The 23,414-nt window shown below is 34.7% G+C and overlaps 1 protein-coding gene across 3 annotated transcripts in view; it reads left to right on the forward strand.

Moving 5' to 3' along the window:
* The window catches only part of KHDRBS3 (KH RNA binding domain containing, signal transduction associated 3), an 80,459-nt gene extending 57,319 nt beyond the window's left edge, over positions 1-23,140 (forward strand). For 2 of the 3 annotated variants that reach the window (XM_052703596.1, XM_052703597.1), the window contains 3 exons: positions 3,838-3,920; positions 15,438-15,496; positions 18,273-18,878. In XM_052703596.1, coding sequence (XP_052559556.1) covers positions 3,838-3,920; positions 15,438-15,496; positions 18,273-18,364 — 234 coding nt within the window. In that variant the 3' untranslated portion in view covers positions 18,365-18,878. Of the gene's footprint in view, positions 1-3,837; positions 3,921-15,437; positions 15,497-18,272; positions 18,879-19,772; positions 19,833-22,409 lie in introns of those variants that run through there. The other variant, XR_008211125.1, reaches the window with a different exon arrangement.
* Positions 23,141-23,414: the final 274 nt, after the last annotated feature.

Consider the following 23,414-nt stretch of genomic DNA (forward strand, 5'->3'; position numbering starts at 1 on the left):
CAAGGTAATATTTAAAGTGCTTGGTTATTAGAAGGAAATGCAGGTGTTCAAGACAGCACAATTCATGATGTTTTTGGGGGTTGTGCAGAAGTTTTGACAGAGATCACTTTCATTAGCTTTATTACCATTTGACCCATGACTGTGACTTACTGTTTAACATACTTGAATGATGAATGCTTACATGATGCAGTTGGTTCTGTCTACAAAGAATTTCTGTGCTGTTCTCCACTCTCTGGATTTACATCAGTTGCAGGCACTGTCATTAAGACAACTGCAGGCATGAGTTCTCTTTAAGAGGAAATGTAATGCGATGCTATCTTAATGGAGTAGTAATTAAGAAGGTTTGAGATTATACAGAACTATTTTATATCGTTTCAGAGCATCTGCCATATAATTCTACTTAATCTCTTAATTTGAAAATAAATTCCTAAAATCAGGATTTAAATCAGGACAGTTTCTCATGATACCATTCTTTTTTACGTTTCAGTTGTCCTGTGAAAAATATCTGCACTTTTAAGTCAGTTGTAGCATTTTCAGCTCAGTATTTTTTACATTTTTATATTGTAAGCATAAACTGCGCAGCACATTTGCTGCCTTTTCATCAGACTAAGTTTGAGAGTTGGTTTTCTAGGCTGTACTGAGAAGCAGGATGGTGAATCATAGAAGCAGAATGCTTCCATTCATAGATAAAATGTTCTTACTTGTGCTTTTGTTTTTGGGAGACAAATACTGATATTTGCTGATATTTACTGGTAACGAGGCTGTGAAGGGTCTGGAGCACAAGCCATGTGAGGAGCAGCTGAGGGAACTGGGATTGTTTCATCTGAGAAGAGGAGAAGGCTCGGGAAAACTTACTGCTCTCTACCACTGCCTGAAAGGTGGTTGTGGTGAGATGGGAGTCTGTTACTAGTGACAGCACAAGAGGTGATGGCTTTAAGTTGCACCAAGGGAGGGTCAAATTGAATATTAGGAGAAATTTCACAGAGAGTAGCAGCGCATTGGAACAGGCTCCCCAAGGAGGTGGTGGAATCCCTGTCTCTGGAGGTGTTCAAAAAAAGTGGTGATGTGGCACCAAGGAACATGGTTTGGTGGGGATGAATCAATGGTTGGACTAAAGATCTTAGCGGCCTTTTCCAACCTTTATGATTCTGTAATTCTGTGGTTATTGATTATCTTCAGCTAGAGGTATTTTTTTAGCCCTGTGTAATTGGAGTATAGGGGAAGTCTGTTGTATTGCTTTTGATCGGTAGGTGTGCAAATGCTGTCTGCTACATGAAGTGGCTTTAAATAGAAAAATAGTATTTTAGAAATAACTGAAAGAAGCCCAAATAAGGTGCATGTAATGGAAATATTTATATGAAGGTGTAATTTTTCTTCTACTCACTTGCAGCAGTGTTGGCCAGTGAATCTGATGTTCTTAAATATACACCTATATTCTATACTTTTTATTACATTTGAATATATAAAGTTAAATTTACATGTTTTATATTATTTATATAAATATAAATACAAATATTTTCATTCATCTTTACATGTTTTATGTTACCTGAAACATGTCAGATGTCTGAGAATCCTTCACACAGGTATTAACTAATGTTAAACGAGACATTTATTGAAGTCACAAGAGGTCTTTTTCAGAAATAAAAACAAAAATACTGTGTGGTCTTAATTGCATTAAAATACTCTACTTTGCCCAGCCTTGTTAATAACTTCCTGAAAGAGAAAGTTTTCAAATCCAGTATGATTGACAGAAAATACAACATCAGACCTAGTTCATGGAATGTTCTGGTAGAGACTTCAGTTACCCCTCGGCCCTTGATATTTCAAGTGCACTGTATAAAAACATTTTGAAATTTGAATCTTTTCTGTTCACGACATGTTAGCAGCTTTATAAAAATATTCAATTTTTGCAGCATATAGCACTGGATGTGTATTTTTTATGTAAATTTGTGATTTTTATAAGTATAAATACAGCACTAAAATCAGTCTATTTAAGCAGATTATGATAATAAGCAACATCGTGCTTAAGTGATAGGAGTCCTACATATAAAAAATAGAATCTAGCTATTTTTCAATCAAAACTTAGTTACCTACAGCAAAATGCTAATAATGAAAAAGATATTAAATTCACTACTGCAGAAAGCATGGCAAAAGTCAGCAGTAATGAATTCCAAGCAAACTTTCTGTGGAAGGGAAAGGTAGCACCAGACCCTCAAGTATAATACAAAAAAAATGGGCTTTCCCTAAATTCTGCTTTCATTTTTTTGTATGCTTTGTTAACCTGAGAAGTCCATTCCTTTTTAGTTTGTTCTTATGTTCTTCTGTGAGAAGTCATAGACACACCATAGCTTTGGAGTAGTCTTGTTTTCCCCTTTTTTTCCAGCCTGTTTTTAATGAAAAAGTTTATATAAATGTGAAGAACAGGACCAATTCTCATTAAATGTTAAAAGGTTAATTTCAGTCTTCTGCTTTCATTTGTTGTCACTGTTATTTGCACGTAGTTTGAAATCTGAGACTCCCTCTTAGGGTTGAAGCTTTCACAGTTGGTAGATTCTATGAGAGGAGCCCAAATGTCATGTAAATGCTCTGGAACAGAGCAAGTACATTGGCTCAGACAGCTTCTGCTGTTTATCAATGACTCTATTGTTAACAGATGTCTGTGCATTGCATCAATAAGTAATAAAATACTTCTTCATAATTAAGTGCCAAGAGGCAATGGTTTTGTGGGCTTAGTGTGCGGTGCATCAAGGAAAATTGATATCCGTATCAGATGAGCAAAGAAAATGCTAAGATTCTATTTTAATATTTAGTTTCAGGGCAGTGAGTTGATGAAAGAGAAAACAATGAATTTCATTTTCATTTTAGGCATGCATTTCTTTTCACAATTGGAGGAATCTTTGTTTCCTCTTCCAGACATAGGAATCAGCTGTTATTCACCTCTACCTGCAAATATTGATAGACATCCTTCTACTGATCACTGTTGGGAAGCAGTAATTTTCAGTGGTCGGTGGTGAAGCAGTATTAATGGGCTGATTGCTTGGTTTTCCATATAAGCAATATCAAATGACAGGGGAAGTTCTAAAAAGCCTCATAGATAGCAATTTCACAGCTCTTATTTGGTTTGAGGATCTCAATGACTGCTATAGAAAATTTTCCTTCCAGCAGGCTGTCAGATTGAGATCACTGGAGGTGTTTTCTACTGGCATTGGACAATCTTTATCTAATTGTCACAAGTAGTTGGTTTTATTATTTTGTTATTACTGAAAGATTCTTTATAAGGTTTCTTTCTCTATGAAAGACATTCTTTTGTGATACTTTATTCTTACATTGCCAGGGTTGATAACCCACTTTCTCAGAAAGCATAATTTATATGACGTTACATGATCTTCATTTCTCTAACTCCCTTTGTTTTCAGAGGGCTTTCTTACTTGGTGAAACTGGACAAGATACTTCTAAATATTCATTGAGGCCTTTGGGATATTTGGATAGGATTTCCTAATTCTCCTTATGAGGGTTCACTACCAAGGAAATGTCATTTTTACTGATCAGTAGCTGAGCTTAGTTCAGCTTATTGTGTTACTTGGTAGTAAATTTGTGGCAATTCTTTATTTTTCCACATTTTATCCTTTAAGGAAAGCCCAGCGTCGTTGTCAGCCGTTTTCATATTCAACTTCTGTATGGTGTGAACATCAAGAACATCGAGATTTTGCCATTTTAGGGTGTACATATGTCATGTCTGTTTTTTGAGAGTACAATCATATTTAGAACTGAGTTACTGTCTTGTTTGTGAAGTATTTTGAGGGGTTAATATTTTATGTTTCTTTTATATCCATTCAGGAATACGATGATGGCTATGGAACTGCTTATGATGAGCAAAGCTATGATTCGTATGACAACAGCTACAGTACTCAAGCACAAAGGTAAGTTTCAAGTTCTGTAGTTGAAATACTGTGCAGTTAGAAAGTTAATTTTACTTAGACTTTTTCAGGTTTATTTTAGACAACAAAAAATATTATAAAAGGCTTATTGGAAATAACCTGCTGTGTTTTGTCTCTAGTACCACCAGTATGAAAATCAATTACTGAGTGGTTGAAAAGAAACAGAAGTGATATCTTAAAAATGATTTATTTTCTTTGATTTTTGCTTAAAGAAGTTACTTGAAAATTACATGACTTACATAGAAAAATAAGGTGTCCAGATTTCCAGTAGTGCGACAAAAAAAACAACTGTGAAGTACTAGCTACTTGTATTAGGTATCAGTTTGAATTAACAGCAAACAGCATGTCACACAAAGTTTCGATGATGATCCCCAGTATGAGCTGTTTCTAGTGGATACATTTGAAAAAGCAGAGGGGATTCTTGTGCATGTTTTACTGAGTGTAATTTGGTTGCTTGGAATAACGAGAGCTTTAAGCCATGCCCTCTGGAAGCGAGACGGAAGGGAAGGGAGATGCTGCTGGATGTGTGTTAATGAAAGAATCAGAGAAATAGCATTTAGCTTCAACAATATTTACTCTACTTTTTTCAGTGTAGTCTGAAAGACTACAAAACAATTTAAAGCAAAATTGAGATCAAAGCTGTTTATAACTGACATCTGCTTTACTTTAGTGTTGGCACACCCAACTTAAATTTTGATGTATTTATAAATTCTTCTCTGTGCCCATCAACTTCATGTGGAAAATCTTAGTGGAACGTTCCAATGTCATTGCTGTTGAGAACTAACACAAGGGAAATTTTACCTTTGTATATACGGTACTTGATTCCTATGGTGTTATAAGCTACTAAAAATGGATTTTTTTAAAAAAAGACAGTGTAGGACCTCCAAAACACAATGCTCTGTAGGCATTTAGAGACCAGCTGCTGGTAATAGATTTTTTTTTTTTTCCCCAAAAAGAAAATTACCAGAATAGTCCTCAACTTTTATGTTGGTAATTCTGTACTATTTTACTGCTTCTAGTGTTGGGTAACAGGGTTTATTGCACATAGCAATCAGATTTCATTACCAAGTAATTTGACTGAGCCAAAACTGAAAACATTGCTACAATTTGCTTCTTTTTCATGCTAAGGATTTCACTAGGATTTCTTTTCCTTTGAACTAAAATTAGCAAATTTTTTCCTAAGAGATGAAATTGATGAATAAAGCCCTAACAATGATATGTGTATGTGTGGATATTATATATTCTTCTGATATGCTTAAACTTGTTATGGAAGGGGATGCTTCACAAATTGATTACTCTGTGATCTCCACTTAATTTCAAAATACTATTTTTCCCATAATTTTGTTAAGTATGCTAAAAGAAAACAAAAAATGGTTCATTTGTAATTTCTCTTGGGGTACGGATGCTCATTCTCTGCATGTTTTCTAGTTTGGCAGAAAAGAATATTAGGTTTGTCTTGGCAGTCAAGAAGTAGTAACTATCAACAGCCATCTGAGCTACCTAGACTAATAGCATTTAATTTGAATATCAATACTAGCCCATATTGCAAAATGTTTTTTAACCACAAAGAGATGTTTTATCATATTTAGTTACATTACAGTGTTCTTTCTGTGAAGGAAATTATGAAAAATAGAATTGTTGTCGTAGCTTAAACTTTTCTTTGTATTTTACCTCACTTGTGATGCATGGATAGAAAAGATGTTTATGCATAGAGAGCGTTCACATGTTTAAAACACATTTAATAACAAACGTATTCTTATTTTCATTTGTATGTTCAAAGCAATGATCTTTTGAAAAAGTAGTAGTATTTTAGTGTATCTTCTGGTACTGATTTCTCAAGAATGATATTCTAAATTAACAAGGAAATTTGGGAGATGACTAATAAACTGAAAAGATGAGTTTTGTTTATTAAATCATTTGCAGTAGTTATTCAGTGCAGGAATTCTGTTCCTGCACCTCATTAGAACTGGTTAATGTTTACAGATGTATTTTCTTGTGTGATAAAGTTGAGATGGTTTGAATACTTATTTTGTTTTTAAAGATTTTCCTTATTTCAGTGATTCCTTTGTTAAAAATGGAAATTTGCACTAGGATTGAAATAGTTCCAAATTGTTCTTTGCATCTTTAAGATGTATGCATAAGTTCTTCAAATTCAGCCATTCAATACAGGACAACAGTACTCCCCAGTATTCTTTTTAATTTTGATGTGTTTAGTGTAATTTCCAAAAATGGCCAAATTTGAGATAGACTAGGATGGTGTAGTATATGAAGAATAGCATATTGTGTATTTCTAAGTGCAGTGGGGTAGCTCAGAATCTGTATTTGTTTACGCAGTTCATTCCTATTACTCATTTGAGGCTACCACATCATGTTTGTTTAAATTTCAGTGGTGTTTCACTTAACATTGTCAAGTACAAGAAAGTATCTAAGTTGTACACAATGTGAAGCTTTAGTTAAAGCCTGTCACAGCATTAATAAGGAGAGAAACATCAGAGTTCTTTCTAAGTTCTGATCCATCTTAATGCCCTGTAATCCTGTAGAGGTTGCTTTCATTTAAAACATTTCCTTATCCACAGTTGTTTGTTCATGCGACAAAGCCCCAAATTGTAGTGCTGGGGGATGTGTTTTTTTCTTATCAGAATTATTTGTTATGGTTAAAGAAACTTTAAAAAGATATCCCTTGGAGCTGCGCTAAGCTTGACTGGTTATTTTAACTGATTTTCAGAAGAGATGTGACTAAATTACATCTAATTTTTTGCAGAGGATCCTTAGACAAAATTTATATTAGGGCAAACTAGTAAGGTGGTTAAACACTGTTCAGTGTTTTCATAAAAAGCAAAACAACCTAAAATGAATTTAACACACATTTCTCAACTTCTGAAAATCAAACAATTGAAGCAGCCTTTTACTTATAGAGCAATGAAAACTGGCCAGGAGCTCTGATCATTTAAGGGAAATGCTAAAGAAAGCAGCAAAAATAGAGCTGAAGATAGTTGGTCATGCAGCACAGATATCCTATTATGCAGTCAGTAATTCCTTCAGGAAATCTGTCATATAAAAACATATAGTAATTAAATATTGAAGAGCTACGTCAAAAACTTGAGGATCTTACAGTAGAGTGTGAGTTGTAAGTACAGGGTACTGCTGTGGCATCTCCTTGTGGGGCTCTTGGTTCAGATACTTGAGGGTGTGTCCGATGCATGTAGATTTGATAGCACCCTTTACTGTGTGTGTGCGTGCTCACACAACACAAACTTAGAATCATAGAATAACTCTGATTGGAAAAGACCTTAAAGATCAAGTCCAACCACAGCCTGACTGTACTACCCTAACTCGAACAACCCTCTGCTAAATCATGTCCCTGAGCACCACATCCAAACGGTTTTTAAACACATCCAGGGATGGTGACTCAACTGCCTCACTGAAGAGTCTATTCCAGTGCTTAACAACCCCTTCTGTAAAAAAAGTTCTTCCTGATATCAAACCTAAACTTACCCTGGTGCAACTTGAGGCCATTTCCTCTAATCCTGTCACCGGTGAGAAGTAACCAACTCTGAGAGACTTCCCAAATCCATCTAGAGCTCCTGTCTTTAACTCAGATTTATTGCAGAAAGTAGTGGGCATTTTTGTGGTCTGGTATTAGTGCTAGAACAATTTTAGTACAAAAATGTAGAGAAGAATGTTGTGGAAGAAACCAGAGAATTTAGTGGGGTCTTACTTTTTAGCTGGTAGATCAATCTTGAGATTTTTTTACGTGAAGAAAAAAATCTGTTGATTTTTAATCTCTGAAATGTGTTGCAAATTGAGCAAATGTGCTTTTGTCCCTTAGTGGCTCCATACATGAGCTGCACAAGTGTTTGCGAAGACGATAATAGGGCAAAGAGAAACTGGTGCTAATAAATCAATTGGCGTTGTCAGTTCACTGTTAAATGTTCTCTAGAATACGTAAGATTTATCGCTGAGGAATTGTAGAATAATGGTAGTGTATGGAAACAAAGTCCACTAGGGAGATGTACTACATCATTCGGATTTAGCGTTGCCATCTGCTTAATAGCATTGAGATGACTACAGAGGTACTTATGATCAACCATTCATAGCAGTGACAGATGCTGCAGAGAGTTAACATGCCAGAGAATGAGGTTTGTTACTAAAATTCAGATTAAGTGATAAGGTTGCTGAGAAAGGGGGTGGGTTTGTTACCTCTCCAGCAGCATTAAAGGTTTACTGTTTGCTTTTAAGTTTGCTATCAAGAGAATGGATAATGCTGCTACTGTAGCACAAAAAAAATTAGAGAACCCCATCTGTCTGCTTGTGCCACTCAGAAGTTTCTGGTAACTCTTCAGGCTTTTCTGCTAGCATTGAAAACTTTTCGTCAGGAAAAAAAAAAAAAAGATAATGACTATTTTCATTATTTTTAACTACAGTGGAGTTGAGCAGTCTACTATAAAAGAAATGGTTCATATAACTGTATACCTGTGCCTGTTCAGGGCCAAAAACAGTAAGTCATTCCTGTAGTTGTGTAGTCATTTGGTATTTAATTTGCAACTGTTATTATTTTAAAGTTGCTTTAGATCTTCAGTCTGAGTGATCTTGACTCCATTGCAGAAGAATTTAATCTAAACGCTGATTAAAAACAGGGAAAGGTTAGCACTTAAAATAACTGCTGGCTTTCTCTGGTTTCCTATGCTGTTCTCTGCTTTCCGCTTTTCCTTCTTAATCCTCCAAATTTTTCTCAGCAACAACCATTGTGCTGTTGCCTCAAGCATTGTTTCTCAGTCACTTTTCTTGCATATTGAACAATTATTTCCACTTTAAATTACACCAAAATGCAATGCATTCAAATAACAGCAATTTGTCTGCAAACTTCAGTGCCATCTTGTCAAGCTAATCTGAACTTTTTGAGCGGATTTACAAATTCTCTTCAGTCCACCTTTCAATGCATCTTCCATGCAGTTCAGTGTGCTTATTCCTTAATGTATTGAAGGAACAGTGCATGATGCAACTTCAGATCATTTGTCTAAAAGCCTGAGAAAAAAAATGTACATGTGGCAATTGCTAAGAGTGTTAAAACACCAGTGTTATAGATGCCATGCAGTGAAGCCTTATTCTTCACCATTCATCAAGTGAGTGATTCGAGACAATTTTTTTTGCAGAAGCCCGTGCAAGGACTCTGGTTGGAAAGGTTTGAGGAAGTTTGTTGTTAGTAGCTTGAGGTAGTTAATGAAGAAAATATTACTGGATGTTACATCAAGATAAAGAAACAAAGGTATAAGATCAGATAGTGGTGTTGCTCAACTGATGCTGAATTAATATAGGTAAATTAATTGGCCAAAGTTCTCCAGATTTTTCAGTCCCTCTTCTAGTGCCACTGAAGTGGCACCTTAGTTTCAGCAACCTGATTCTGAGGTTGTACTTCTAGCCCAGGCGCAGAAATGTGGTCCTGTGCATTTTCAACCAAGAACTCAAATTTTCAGTTACATTCTTAAACTGTGCTTAGTAACTGTTATACAAAAGCAGGCAACGTTACTGTTTGTGAATGGAGGGATTTTGCAAAGAGTTGAGTAGATGGATTTGAAGCTAGCTTATTTAGGTGTTGCTGTTGGCATTTCCATGTTAATTGCTATCATTTTGTTGGTGATGCTCGGTGTTTTAAATTTACATTAAGTTAGTTTGTCAGCATTCAAGCATTTCCAGGATCCATAAATATGCATTATATGCAAAACAGTGTCTGTTAGTGTAGCTTTTCAGGATGTGATTCTCTGGATTTTAATGCTAGTTGCAGTTAGTATTTCATGCTCTGGCTTATAAATCAAATCAATTCACAGCATTGTTGGGATAGTAAGAATGGCCACTATTTTGCAATTTGTTTATTGTTGCTTATGAGCACCTGCTACATAGAAGCTTGTTGTAGGCTGTAGTTCTGCACAAATAAAGCTTCAAAAGCATTATCATACACAAGGTAATTTATATTTTTTAACGGAAAATCTCTGCCATGTGGTTTCCTGTTTAATTTTTAGGCTCAGTTTTTGGAAGAAATTTCTTTCTACACTTTGTCATATCTGGTTCCTCAGGTACTTCTTTAGATACATAATTTTCTGTCATCTGTGAAGGTGTGAGAAGATAAAATGTTAGTGTCTCAATGGCACAGTCACTTTTAACTGTGATTCTAGCACATGTGTTTCAATTAAAAAGTTACAAAAATCACTGATCTGAAGCCTCAGTACACAGGAATTAACTAAGGAATGAACTAAGCCAGTTCAGTGTAATGATGGAAGAAAACTTCATATAGGAAAAAAAATCATAGCACAAGTATTTCACATTGTACGTTCCAAAAAACGGGGAAAATTTTTCAGAATCTTTATGTAGGCATTAGTGAATGTCACTAGTTCACTACTTAAGAAATATAATTAATTTGAAATTGTAATAACAATACTTAAGAAAAAACATTTTTAGATACCTAATTTTAGTTTGTCCTGGTTTTTATGTTTAAGTTTATTGTGACTGTTTCTCAGTCTTTTGAAAACATACAAAGTGCACATAATAATAAATGATCCAGAGACCTTGGAAAAATCTTTGAATGGTGTTAAAGCTGTACAAAGAAGTAAAGTAACGTACAGCAGAGTAGTGTAAAATTGTGAGTAATTGAGAAATCTAAAAACAGAACTTGATGCCAGACAATTTTTTCATTTTATGTGACCGATTTAATTGAACTTAGGTGTCTGTACAGAATCTTAAAAACAGTATGGTTGAATTGGCACAGTATAATTAAAGAGGGTATTTGGTGGGACTTAGAAATCTTTCCTTGACTGATTATACAGGTGGAACGGTGTGAGAAAAGGGTAGGTAAAATTGGACCTGCTTAAGAAATACTTGATAAGGAGAAAAAATAATTAACAGTGAATATTTTTGAACATAAAGGCTATGAAGATGTTAATGGTTACTTCTGGAATTAGTCACAAATTAAAAATACGTTAATTTTAGTGCTTAAATTTAATTAGAGTATGTTTCTAAAAAGAAGGTAGCTTAAGCTTCAGTAATGAAGACTGTCAGACCTTATATTGAGTAGCGTAAAATGAATTTTGGAATACACAGTTGTGACTTAAGCTTTTACTTAAGAAGATGACTTAAGCTTCAATAATGAAGACTAAGTTTAGGGTGATTAAATGAATTTAGAAATACCTAGTTGCTAAGCCTCAGTATGCAGCAGCAGGGATCCCAGAGGTATGATCTTCGGAGACAAAAGCTGGATGATTGGACTTCAAGGGTTTACAAATTATTCACTTGGAAATAAGTTTAAAGTTGTCATATGTAGTAACCAGTTCCATTGAAAGACAGGGAAGGAATGAAGATTACATCGTTTACAGCAAGAAAATAGATGGCATCATAATTTCAGACTTGCAGAAGACTCAAAAATATAAATAAATAAGATTGATTTCCCTGATGTTAGGTGAAGAAGGAACTTCACTGAAAGCTCATGCTTTCTTGGAAGCCAGTGAACAGTAGGCATATGACAGAGACATGAGAAAGGTCTTTATCAGTTCAGGACACATTTTTATGTTACAGAACATAAGCATATGAGCATTAATTGAAAACTGTAGCTTTATCTATTGGAGGTTACCCTGATGTATTTGCTTTTATTGGAAGGGAAGAAAAATTTTACTTGTTTCCATTGGTGGGAGAATATCTATTTAATTGGGCAAATCTTAGAAAAGGAAGACAGTTGCAGAAAAACGTTAAATTTGTACTTTTTTTTTCCTCTTCCTTCTTGAGTTTTGCTTTAGAAGAAATAACTGGCAGATGGAAGTTGTACAATTATGGCGTGAGGTGCCATGAAAAACAATCAGTTAGCACCCATCAGAATTTAAATTTTATTGTGATATAATCACATCAAATGAGAACAATGTGTAATGCAGTTGGAACACACAACACAGACCCACAGAAGGCCAACAAACAAACATTTGCTGTTAAGTGGATTCATCTTTTTAATGCAAGATGAAGAGGAGTGCCTTACTTAACTCTACAAAGTCTAACTGATGCCATTCAGATCTTCGTTATCCCCATTGTTCCCACTGTGCTGAGAGTTCTTGTCTGTTTGGAAATGTGGGGAAGAAAGCACATTCTTCAGCGTTAATGTTCATGTTGGTTCAAATTTCTATCCTTGTTTAGCTGTTGAAACACATTGGTACACATCTGGATTGTTCAGGGCTTCCAGTTTTGTGTCCTTTGATAGCAGTCTTGTTCTCCTATGCTTAGACTGCTTTGCAAGCCAGAGAAATGTGATGTGGGGATTGGTTGGGATTTGGTTCTAATTCTCATGGTAAACCAAAATGCCAGTAGCTCTACTTGTTGGTTTCTCTGCTGGTGCTTTTTGGTTTGATGTTGACATTTTATTTTGTCTTTCCCATAGAATCCATGGAATGGATTGTTACTGTAGACTGGTTTCACAGTAGTACTATAGGTTCCTACTACTGCCATTCCTGAGAAGTCATCTCACTTGCATTGTGCACTGTAGTCACTGCTGCTGCTTGTCCTTTGTGTTTTCCTTTTTGAGATAATATGATGAGAGTGGAGTCCAGGGGTAAACAACTTGAATGAGTTTATGGATACCAGTAACCAGACATTCCATGTGGTAAGACTGTTTGCTTTAAGGAAAAACAGTTCTGCTAGAAATACATAGACCCAGTTTTGTGCCTGGTGGGTAGCTTCAAAATGCAGATGTTTATGAAGGCATTTCACTGTTCTTCAACACAAGTAAAAAATATTACAATTCTTGCCATAAAAAATAATTTCTAAATAGTGATAGCTAAGAGAATCCTTGAGAGGGCACTGTGGTCATCTTTTTGGATTATAGGAAATAGATTTGCTATTTGTATTATGAGATTAAAATGGGATGTAGTTTAAGAGTGATTGCATCATTTTCTTGTATTTTATAAAAATGCACGAATAGGTCTCAACTGCTTTCTGTATTAGATATAAGTTGAGATGCAGGCTGAGAACACGAGCCAAAGAAACATCCACCAAGAAATGTTATAGCTGTGCAGTAAGTAAAAAATATATCTATAAGATCTGAGAAAGGACTTCAATCTTCTCTTGATGTCCTGGTTTCATGCTACCCTTCTATAAACTAGGTTACAGAATCTATTTTAATGATCCACAAAAGCATTAAGAACATATACTCAACTTAATGTTCAAGACAGTTGTGAAGATGAGAAGCTTCGCTACGATGATCGTTGTCTTGGCAGTAATACTTAGGACATGCATATTCCTGTTTGCTGTTGACAGATGGATTTTGATATCAGTGGCAGCTGTGCATAAAGATCTGAGGGGGGGATAGAAAGAGGCTTGTCCTTATGGAAAAGTTCTGCTCAGATACGATTCTTCCAGTCAGGGTTTGTCATGTAGGACCTCTAGCTAAAAAGATCCTTACTTGTTCTTTTTACATTGTTGTTGTGTGTGATTCTGTAGGACAAAGGTGACATTTATGAACCTAGTCTTAAAACAAAACACCTTTTCTGCTTGGAAGTTTTCCTCAGTTGTTTTCTGAAAACGCTCTGCCTTCCATCAGTTCCAAAATTAATTGTGATATCCATGTGTAAAATGGAGATTTTTCCTTTTTTAAGGAAAAAAAAAAAAGCTGGTTTTCCTCACTAAGAGGGAAAAATTGAAGGAAGAAGTATTGCATTTCACTGGGCAATTTCTCCTTCCTATTATTATTTCTATTTTTATGTAGATTATTAATTTTGAAGGATCGGACGATTAATATGGATAAGTCATGATATCCTTTTAGTGCAAGCAGAAGATTTTCAGATGTTTGTTTGTTTTTCAGTTTACATAATGTAAAATGAGTCACTTTTTGTTTAATAGATATTTAAGTCCATGAAATGAAACCCTGCAGAAGTCATTCTGACAGGATTGACAGATACGGGAATAGGGCTCAGCTGCTACAGGCCTCTAAGCTTGACAGTTTTAAAATAAATAATCACGTACTGTGTGGAGGGATAGTGCACGTCAATTTCAGGTTGGTTGTCAGAATAAAGACTGTTCTATCACTGGCTGCTGCAGGAAAAGATTATGTTATGTGTTAGGCTTCAAACTTTGACCTTATTTCTGTGTTGTATATCACACGGGCTGACAAACACATACAATATTTCGATTGGGCACAGATATATTGTGTGGGTTTCATAGTGCACTGTTAACACTGTTAACGCTTTTGTTCAGGAGGTTTTACATTCACAATTAAAAAGCACTCAGCTACGGTTTTCAGATACATATTTGCACACATCAGGGCTTTACTGTATTTGGTTTAGATTATTTTCTGGAATCCAGAACTTGCTAGTCAAAAACCAAAGTGATCTTGTTCAGCTTAGAAGTGATTGTGACTTAGAAATTATTTGTATTATAATGTTCTATCTGCAAGTTCATGTTAAGGCTCTATAAATTGCCTTTTCACTCTGGTTTTTATTTTGTTAGCAATCCATCTAATTTTGAAAATGCTTTGTCAGTATTTGCAATTTCTTGTTAATGATCATATTTCACAAGGATTTCTTTACCGAGCAGGTAAAGATCTGGTGACATCAGCTTGTGGAGTATATATTTTCCAATTATCATATTTGTGCTCTGCCTGTGGTTAGAAAGAAAAGAAAAGAAAATGAGACACTTATTTTTAATGTGCTGTAAAGGTGTCTAATAGGCTTTTCTTACATAATGGATGGAATGGGCAATATATAACAACCTATACATAGCTACAATTATACAAAATATGAAAGGATGATGGAAATATCACTTTTAGTCGTGCTTGTTCTCTAGATTCCATTCAGTGATCTTACTGTGAATAGAAAATGTCATTATGAAATGGAAGACTGTTCTAGTCCATCGTTACAGTATTCATACAAATTTTTGAATACTAATAACTACAGAGTCCTTCTTTAAGCTTTGAAATTCTGATTATTATTTCTTTTCTATTTGTTCAAGTGATAGCCTTTGCATTTGTGCACATCTGTCTCGTTTTGAAGATGCTGAACTCTGCAAACATGTAGGAGATGTATAACCCTCACTTATCCTTTATTTGTTTTTGTTTTTTTTTCTTTGAATTCAAAGATTCAGGCCACTAGGTAGTAGTAGACAATGATAGCAAAGGAATTAGTTCCGGAACATTACCTGATAATCTTTGGCACTGTTAAGTTTTTCAACTTTCTCATCTGTAGGTGTAATGATAAATGTAAAATTCTCGTGTAACATTTTGCACTATGGGCTAGGGTCTCAGTGATGGACAAAATCAACCTAAACAAATGTAAATGTGTTTTGGTTTTCCTTCTCATCAGTGAAAGTGAGGACCTTTTAGCTGCATTGTCACTTGAATACTTAGTTTCTTTAGCTTGGGACACATCTACATTCTAGATTCTCCTTTTTGAAGTCAGAAAGCGTAATGGTAAGCACTGTTTCTTAAAAAAATCTAACTGCTTTATTTCTTATTTTCCTTCCCGCTTCCCTCCTGTACAGTGGAGCTGATTACTATGACTACGGCCATGGGCTGAGTGAAGAAACATATGAATCATATGGTGAGTGGCTTTGAGCTGAGTGACTACAGTAGTAAAGATGTCTGAAAAAATAATGTAATCAAAGATGCAGAATTTCCGTAAGGCAGACTTCAGTTCTGCAGTGGCTAACAGCTGCTAGGAATTCCTGTACTGTCCACATGTGAACATGTGAACACTGCAGGAGGCTTTTGTGGTCTATTAGCTAGTGTACTCATGTGAATCTGAAATCAAAGAAACAAACTAAAAGAGAACAGTCTAAATTGTGCTGCAAATATATTTGCAAATGCAAATATATATGATCATTTTCATGTCTCATTCAGTGAGATTTAAACTAAAAAAAAGGCCTTGTTTGTCCTTCGTTCAACAGATGTTTGCTGCTGAAAGTAAATGTTTCTAGTACAGCATATCTGGTGGTGAACTCAGTACCAGCAAAGAATATGCTGAACTTCTCTGACACAGAGCCGAACCAAATGCATTTAAAACTTTTGTGCTCTTTTTGCATTATTTCATTGTCGTGCATCAGTCCTGTGAAATCAAGCAGAGTCATTAGGTAAAGGTTGTGGAAGTACTTTAGGTGGCTAATAGACATGAGGGCAGGGAGTTACTCATCCAGAGACAAAACAATGTGTAATGAAGCAAAAACCATATGCCAGTAGTAAAGATCACATTTTTTGAGGTAGAAGTGTGGTAGTGACAGGTTTAATTAAAGGAATCTGTTATGGATTAGAGTCATAAAGCATGTTAAAAGGCACCTTTGCTTAAGGGATAAATATTAAAACTCTGGCTAGAGATCAGAGAAATTAAAATCTAGATCATTCAAATATCATACATTTGAGGATTGCTAGTGCATAGTATGAGAGTTGTGATTCTGAGTCGTGCATGTCACAGGATTTTAGAACTTAAAAGAATTTCGTGAGTATTTCTTTAATTATATTTTAAAACATTTCCTGTGGAAACAAAAATTACCTCAACCAAGATCCTTGTCTTGATAAAGCTGGTCTAAAGAGAGATGTCCCTGCCTATAGCAGGGGGATTGGAACTAGCTGATCGTAAAGATCCCTTGCAATCCAAACCATTCTATGATTCTATAAATATACCTAATGATAGTTTCTACAATTTCACCTTTTTAATCTGGTTCTTTTTGCTTAAGAGAAAAATCAGTTCATCAAAAGAGGTACCAATTTGAAATTTCTTTATCCCACATCACTTTCATTTGGTATTGATAGATAGATATACGTAAGTAAATTCTTTGCCAAAGTATGATATTTCTAAGAGTATTTCAAGAATGCAAAAATACAGTTAAGTCTCCTCAACCTGTGCTTACTACTAAATAACACTGCCTTTTACATGTAAACTGTTCTTTACAGCAGTGCTTAAAAGCTAGAATAGTTTTTAATTTCTTACACCTTTGGCAGCTGCCTTTGCTGTGTGGCCAGTGTTCTTTTGCTTAATATGATCCTTATTTTCACTGTAATGAATAAGCCCCAGAGGTTGCTTTTCATGCATATTACTCTGTTACCAGATGGCTAAAGTAAATTTTAATTCTTCTAGCCTTACAGTGAAATTTGAACTTGCATCTTTTACTTATTAGTCCAGATGTTCACACCTCAGTGTGATATGTAGCCTAGGCACTGCAGGTAACCTGCCCTTTTTTTGTTTTTCAATAAAACAGCTGGAATTAGACTATTATAAAGAGATGATTAAATTGTACTCTTGAAATTATCGATTTCCTAATTGTGTCAGCTGAGGCACATATCTGCCATCAGAGGAAGTTGTTTTATCATTCAAAGAAGTACAGTGGGTTCTTTGTTTGTTGACTGTAATATTTTTGTTCTATTGACTTGAACATTTCAGATTACTGTATCTAGCCATTTAGATTTCACATTTAGTTTCTGAATAGCACTGGATTCAAGTGTACACCTTTATGCTTAGTGCAGAGCAGTTCTCAGAATACAGGTCTAGAAGGTGTATGGTTGCTTTTGGGATTTCTTTTTTTGGGGGATTATGTGGTATTCTGACTTGTGCTTACATTTTAGAGCATACCTAAGTCATGTTTTGTTAAATTCTGCACTTGGTCCTGAATCTTCCTCTTGTTATGAATGCCTGACATTGCCTTCTGATTTTCATTTAATAAGATGTGTTGCTATTTTTTCTTAATATCTATGACCATGAAAATGGCATATGAAAATATGAAGCATTAACTATAGCACACATTTTTGACAAAGTTATTTTGCTGTCAGAATTCCAACATGTGATGTATCTTGCTCCTTAATTTTATAACCTACCATCATATTCCTTGCCAGTTAGAGGAAGTGAGTGTTCAATGAAGTCAGTTGTCTCAAGATTTTTAAAAGCCACAAGTGTTTGCAGTGAAGTTGTGGCTTTTCACTATTAGATTGCATATATGAATTAAGCCTAAATTTGTATTGATCAAAATAAATTTATTTCTGAGTTGCTTACATATAACTCATATTCTTCAGTTATTTCATTCTAGTGTAATTATTAGTCTGTTAATGTACCTGGCATTTTTTACCTTTGCACTATGGAGGCTTAGCTGAATGCCAGAATCTTGGATCTTTTCACCTTAAGTTTTGTCACACTGTGTGCTGTTGTTGGCTGAAAGACTAAGCTAGCTTATTCAGATCTGTTCCATCCACTTTTTTTTTACCAGGTGTTAAACTTCCATTTGTATACCTTGGTTTCAGTAAATAGCATTTCCGTTGAATTCACAATTAAGAAAAAAGTACAGCATTGGAAAATACTGAAAGAGGTCTAACTGTGTTTTCTCCTCTTGTAGGACAAGAAGAATGGACCAACTCGAGACACAAGGCACCTTCGGCAAGGACGACAAAAGGAGTCTACAGAGACCAGCCATATGCCAGATACTGATTGTACTGTCTGATGTTGTGAAATATCCAATCTCCACCAGTCCTGTATACTGTTCAAAGTAATTTTTTCTATGAACAATCCCTTTTTATTAAATCAAAGCGCTTAAAAATCTGAATGGATGGACTGAGCTTAAAATATTTTGTTGAAAGAACAACCTGGACAGAAAGATATGTAAAACAAGGAACTTTGTTATTTCCAAACTGTATTTGAAAAATAGGTGATCAAAAAAATAACCTTTGATTAACTAGTGTTAAACTAGGTTTACTAAATATGTTAGTCTGTTCTTTTAACATAAGCGTAACCTTTTATTTTAAAGGTTTTCAACAACTTAGTTTTTAGTTTTTATTTTCGGCCATTTGCTAGTTTTTTTCTCTTTGCAAACATGCGTAAAAAGGGAAGCAAATTACAAATGCAAATAATGTGGTATTTTGTAACTCAAGTCTTGAAATGTTCTGTAGTGTTAAGCAAAGTTTTACCCTTGCTTGATACTAAATAAACTTTTGAAAGAAAATCAGTGTGTGTGAGATTAATTTTATGCTCTATCTTATAATAAAACTTCATAAATAGTAGTAAACAGGGAGAAATCCATTTAACAGCAATCAGCATAAAAGGCTTATATTAAACATGGCACAACTTTTTTTTAAAAACAAGGTATAAACCTAAATGTACCTTCATATACTCACAGTAGATATAAATGCTGTTTAAAGTATCCAAATGGTATGGATCTGCTTGAGTGCCACATTAGATCAAAATATTTTTGTAAAAAATGGGTTAAAATAGCTAATGAATTTTCTGAAAACGATGTGACTAGTTTTCACCTTGTTGAGCGTTTTTTCACTAGTGCAACTTTGGAATTTTTATGAGAATTTTGGTACGTTAATGACCACCTCGCTCCGTGCTGGAAGCAATAAACACAAAGCTTTTAAAGACTTTCTGACTTGACTAATTGAGGTCGCTTTCGTCAGAGGCAGAGGATGTGTAACCCTTAAAACGGTCTTCATTTGCAAAGGTAAATAAATCCAATAAGATTTTAATCTCACTAATTTATTTTAGTTTAACCAATAAAAACAGGGAGACTACAACTTAGAAAGTTTCATTTTAGAATGTAGGAAAGGTTTCAAGAACACCTAAATTCTCATTTTAAAACGTTTAATTTGTGTTAGTAATCTAAAATCCTTAGCTTAGATAGTTAAATGTGGACAAACTATTCCCTATTAAACAACTGTAAAACCTCATAACCAGTAGTTTGTAATATATTATTTTTCCATAAATTCTAGTAACTTAAACATTGCAAATGTTATCTGAAGCTTTGTTAATCATTAAGTTTCTATTATAGTTCAATTTATATTGTTTATTTTTTACTTGAAAATATTTCAGATTTAGTAAAATGTTTTTTTTCTCTTGCCAGGAAACTCAACTCCTTGGACAGCCAAGACAAAAACAAAAACCTTAATCTTCTGATGCTTTGGTAGGTACCTTTGTTCATCTCTGAAGTTATTAGATAAATAATAGAGCTTCTGATCGGGTCCTTAATTTTTTATACGTAATTAATTACATAATGGTTAAAGGTACTGAAATAGAATACAATAAAATCACTGGCCATTTTCAATTCCTCTGGGAAAAGGCATGATTTTCAATTGTCATTAAACAGGATCTTAAACTGTACTGGTGTGCAGACAGACACTGTCCTCTGGCTGTTTGCTTATTGTGTAAATGTATCTGAGACTGGGAAATGAAAGGTATATTTACCTTTGATAGCGTTTCAGCTAATTAAGAACTTCATCAAAGGAGAAAGTGAGTGAAAGTGAATGTAATTTTATGCTACTGACGTTCAAATGAGAACTTCAAATCCTGATCTGGTCAGCAGGCTTGTCTAAAGTGGTTTTATAAAGCTGAATAAAGCATTTTGTAAAAAGATTTAAAGGTGAGCATTTCTGCACAAGAAGCAAAGTGAATTTTGGCACAAATGGACTGCAAGTCACTGAGAAACATTAGCTATAGAATAGCTAGCTGTGCTGTTTCTGATAAATCCAGTACATAAAGTAAGAAATAATTGAACTATTCTGCACAGATATTCTCTTTGCTTCCTAGTTGGACCAGTTATTCTTACTGCTAACCCCATGCACTCATTGCCTGTAGAGGACATGACTTAGAGCTCCATACTTAAAATATTTTATACATTGTATTGCATAGTATATTTAGGAGGCAACTGTCACAAGCTAAAGAATTTTTTTGTACATATAAATATGCTTTTAGAACAATTTTGAGATTACTGCGAAGATTTGAAGTAGAGGACCTTATAAAGGTTAGGAAAGCTTGGAGAAGATTTCTGCTGAATGGGTTCGAAGAGCAAAGATTCTATAAATGAGAGAAAAAGTAGCTGCTAGAAGCAGCAAAGCAGAGCATCTTTTTAAAAAACACACAGTAAAATTGTTTAAATCTCTATTGACACATTCAAGACCATATAAACATTAAATTGTTTGAGTTCGAAGGGACCCTTGAAGGTTATCTAGTCCAATTCCCCTGTAGCGAACAGGGATACCTACAGCTAGATAAGGTTGCTTGTAGCCCTGTCCAGCTTGACCTTGAGTGGAGCATCCACCACATTTCTGGGCAATCTGTTACAGTGCTTCACTACCCTTATTGTAAAAGACTTTCTTCCTTACATCCAATCTAAATCTCCCCTCTTTTAGTTTGAAACCATTTATCTTTATTGTATTCCAGCAGATCCTGCTAAAGATCTGTCCCCTTCATTCTTATCCCCTCTTTATCTGCTGAAAGATAATGATGTTTCATGTAAATCATTAAGTATTCGTTTGCATATACAATGAAACTGTATGGCTTAAAGCAAAAATGGCTAGTGGTTGGGCTTGGTGAGTACCAGTGAACCAGTGAATCAGAAGTTAATTCAACCTTCTGGAATGCTTATGCAAGTTGTATTTTTTGATGTTATCCTTTGTTAGTATGAAGGATGAACGTGTTCAGTTTCTCTGCTATACAGTCCTCAAGTTCTATAAACCTTAATTTTCTTCATTCTGTTTGGAGGGAAAAATAAAAATAATAATCAGGTGTCCCTGTGCAAACACTCAGAGGACATTTGCAGCCACCATTGTGTAATGTGATGGCACATGATTGGATATTGCTGGTCGCATCTGTAAACTAATCTCATGACGAAAGGCACACACTCATTCTGTAGTCAGAAATATCAGCCGTGGTCTTGTGCCATATCTGCTTCTGACAGGAGATGTAATAATCCTCAGCCATGTGCTGCTGCCATTTGGTATACATGTCCCACCTCGACAGGAAAGCTGACCATTTCAGTCCTTTTTTATTTGCTCTACTAATGAGAAGAGAATTTCAAAAAATCTTTTAAGAAAAAAAGTATACATATGTAGGGCAGAACGGTAGTTAGAATGGTAAATACAGTAAGTCTTCCTTCTTTCATGCTTCACTTTGATAGATTTTATTTCTCCTATGAAAATTTGTTTACATCACTTAAAACTAAAATTCTGCATATTTGTAGAAACTGCAAACTTGTGGTATGAAATTTTTCTTGACACTTTCTGAGATAACATGCACTAGTATTATATTGAGCTGTTGCATTTTTTTTTCTTTTTTTGGACTAATTTTGGACTAATCCATGAAATGAAATCTGTTAAGTTTTGAACAAAGAGAAATGTAATCTAAAAAGGGGCCTAAGTCAAAGTGAGAGGGAGAAAAGGCAGCCTTTCTTTTATTAAGGCAAAACTAAATGAACGAATAAATGTTGCTTGATTCATTCTAGTAGGATTTTATGTTCTTGCACAGGTCAGTTGCTTTGTTATTGGTCAAATAATACGATTATAGTGACACAATTATTTGCCTTTATTGAACCTATTATCACACTTGCACTGAATTCAATGACAGCAGTCTTTGCAGTGGTTTCCCTAAGTCTGTGTGTATTTATTGTACACATTATTGCCTAATCCTTCTGACAGTCTTCAGAAAACTAGTAGTTACTACTCTCAGGCTGTGTACAAATAAATTCTGCTTTTCTCTTTTTCAGGATCTTCTGCCATGTTAACTACTGACTGCTTAGAACATTGTACTTGTCCATGTGCCTAGGCAACAATGAGACAGGCTTCGGAGTATGAAAACTCTGTTTCTGTATTTCTTGTATTAAAGCCTTAAAGTGTATAATGTTATATACTTTTTAAAATAATTGTATATATGAACCCTTATTTGTTTAGTGACTCAAAATGTTCTACTTGGAGCTCAATAAAGAATTTTCATTTAAGTTCCTGTTACAAAGCAATAATGCAACTTCACATTCCTTTAGTGACTCTTAGCCTTACGCAGCAACTTGAAGCGCGTGTGAATTCTCATGACTAGACTTTAAATACGCTTTTGGAAATAGATTGCCTGATATATGAACAACATGGGTAAATTAAATGGAGGATCAGTGTTTCTTCTGGAACTTTATGTATTAGCTAAACACAAAACACCAAACAAAACTCATAAGTACTAGTGATAATCCAGTTTCCTTCAGAAACTTGTATAACATGGTATTTTAATTCCTGTCAGTTGTATTATGCTGCTTATTCTCTTTCACTTGGTGTTTGCATAGAATTGTTTTCTCTGGTATGCAATCACTGGTTTTCTAGTAGTAGTCCTGAATGAGGCTTTTACACTTTGATTAATCTTGTATCTTACAGTTCTGCTTACTCAATGCTTTCTGCTCTATTTCAGTTGTGGTTGTGATAATTTGTAACAAATAAAATCCTGATAATTCAAATCCTTGTGCTTTGCAAATAATATTTAGGGGAAAAAAAACACGAGTGTCCCATTCTTGTTATACGTCCATCAGATGTATTTTTCTTGCATTCACTGAGTCTCATTACACCAAAAACTAAATCTTAGGCCTAATTTACTTTGAATAAGCAATGTTAGGTAAAATCTTTACACCAAGTGGCTCGTCTGCAGCATGTGTTATTTTCTGATACTGACTATTGAAGAATGCATTGGAAATTTGTTGGGGATCCAGGGAATATTAAGATTTCATGTTAACATT

This window comes from Tympanuchus pallidicinctus, unplaced genomic scaffold, assembly GCF_026119805.1.
Source record: "Tympanuchus pallidicinctus isolate F22 unplaced genomic scaffold, pur_lepc_1.0 scaffold5, whole genome shotgun sequence".
Taxonomy (NCBI): Eukaryota; Metazoa; Chordata; class Aves; order Galliformes; family Phasianidae; genus Tympanuchus; species Tympanuchus pallidicinctus.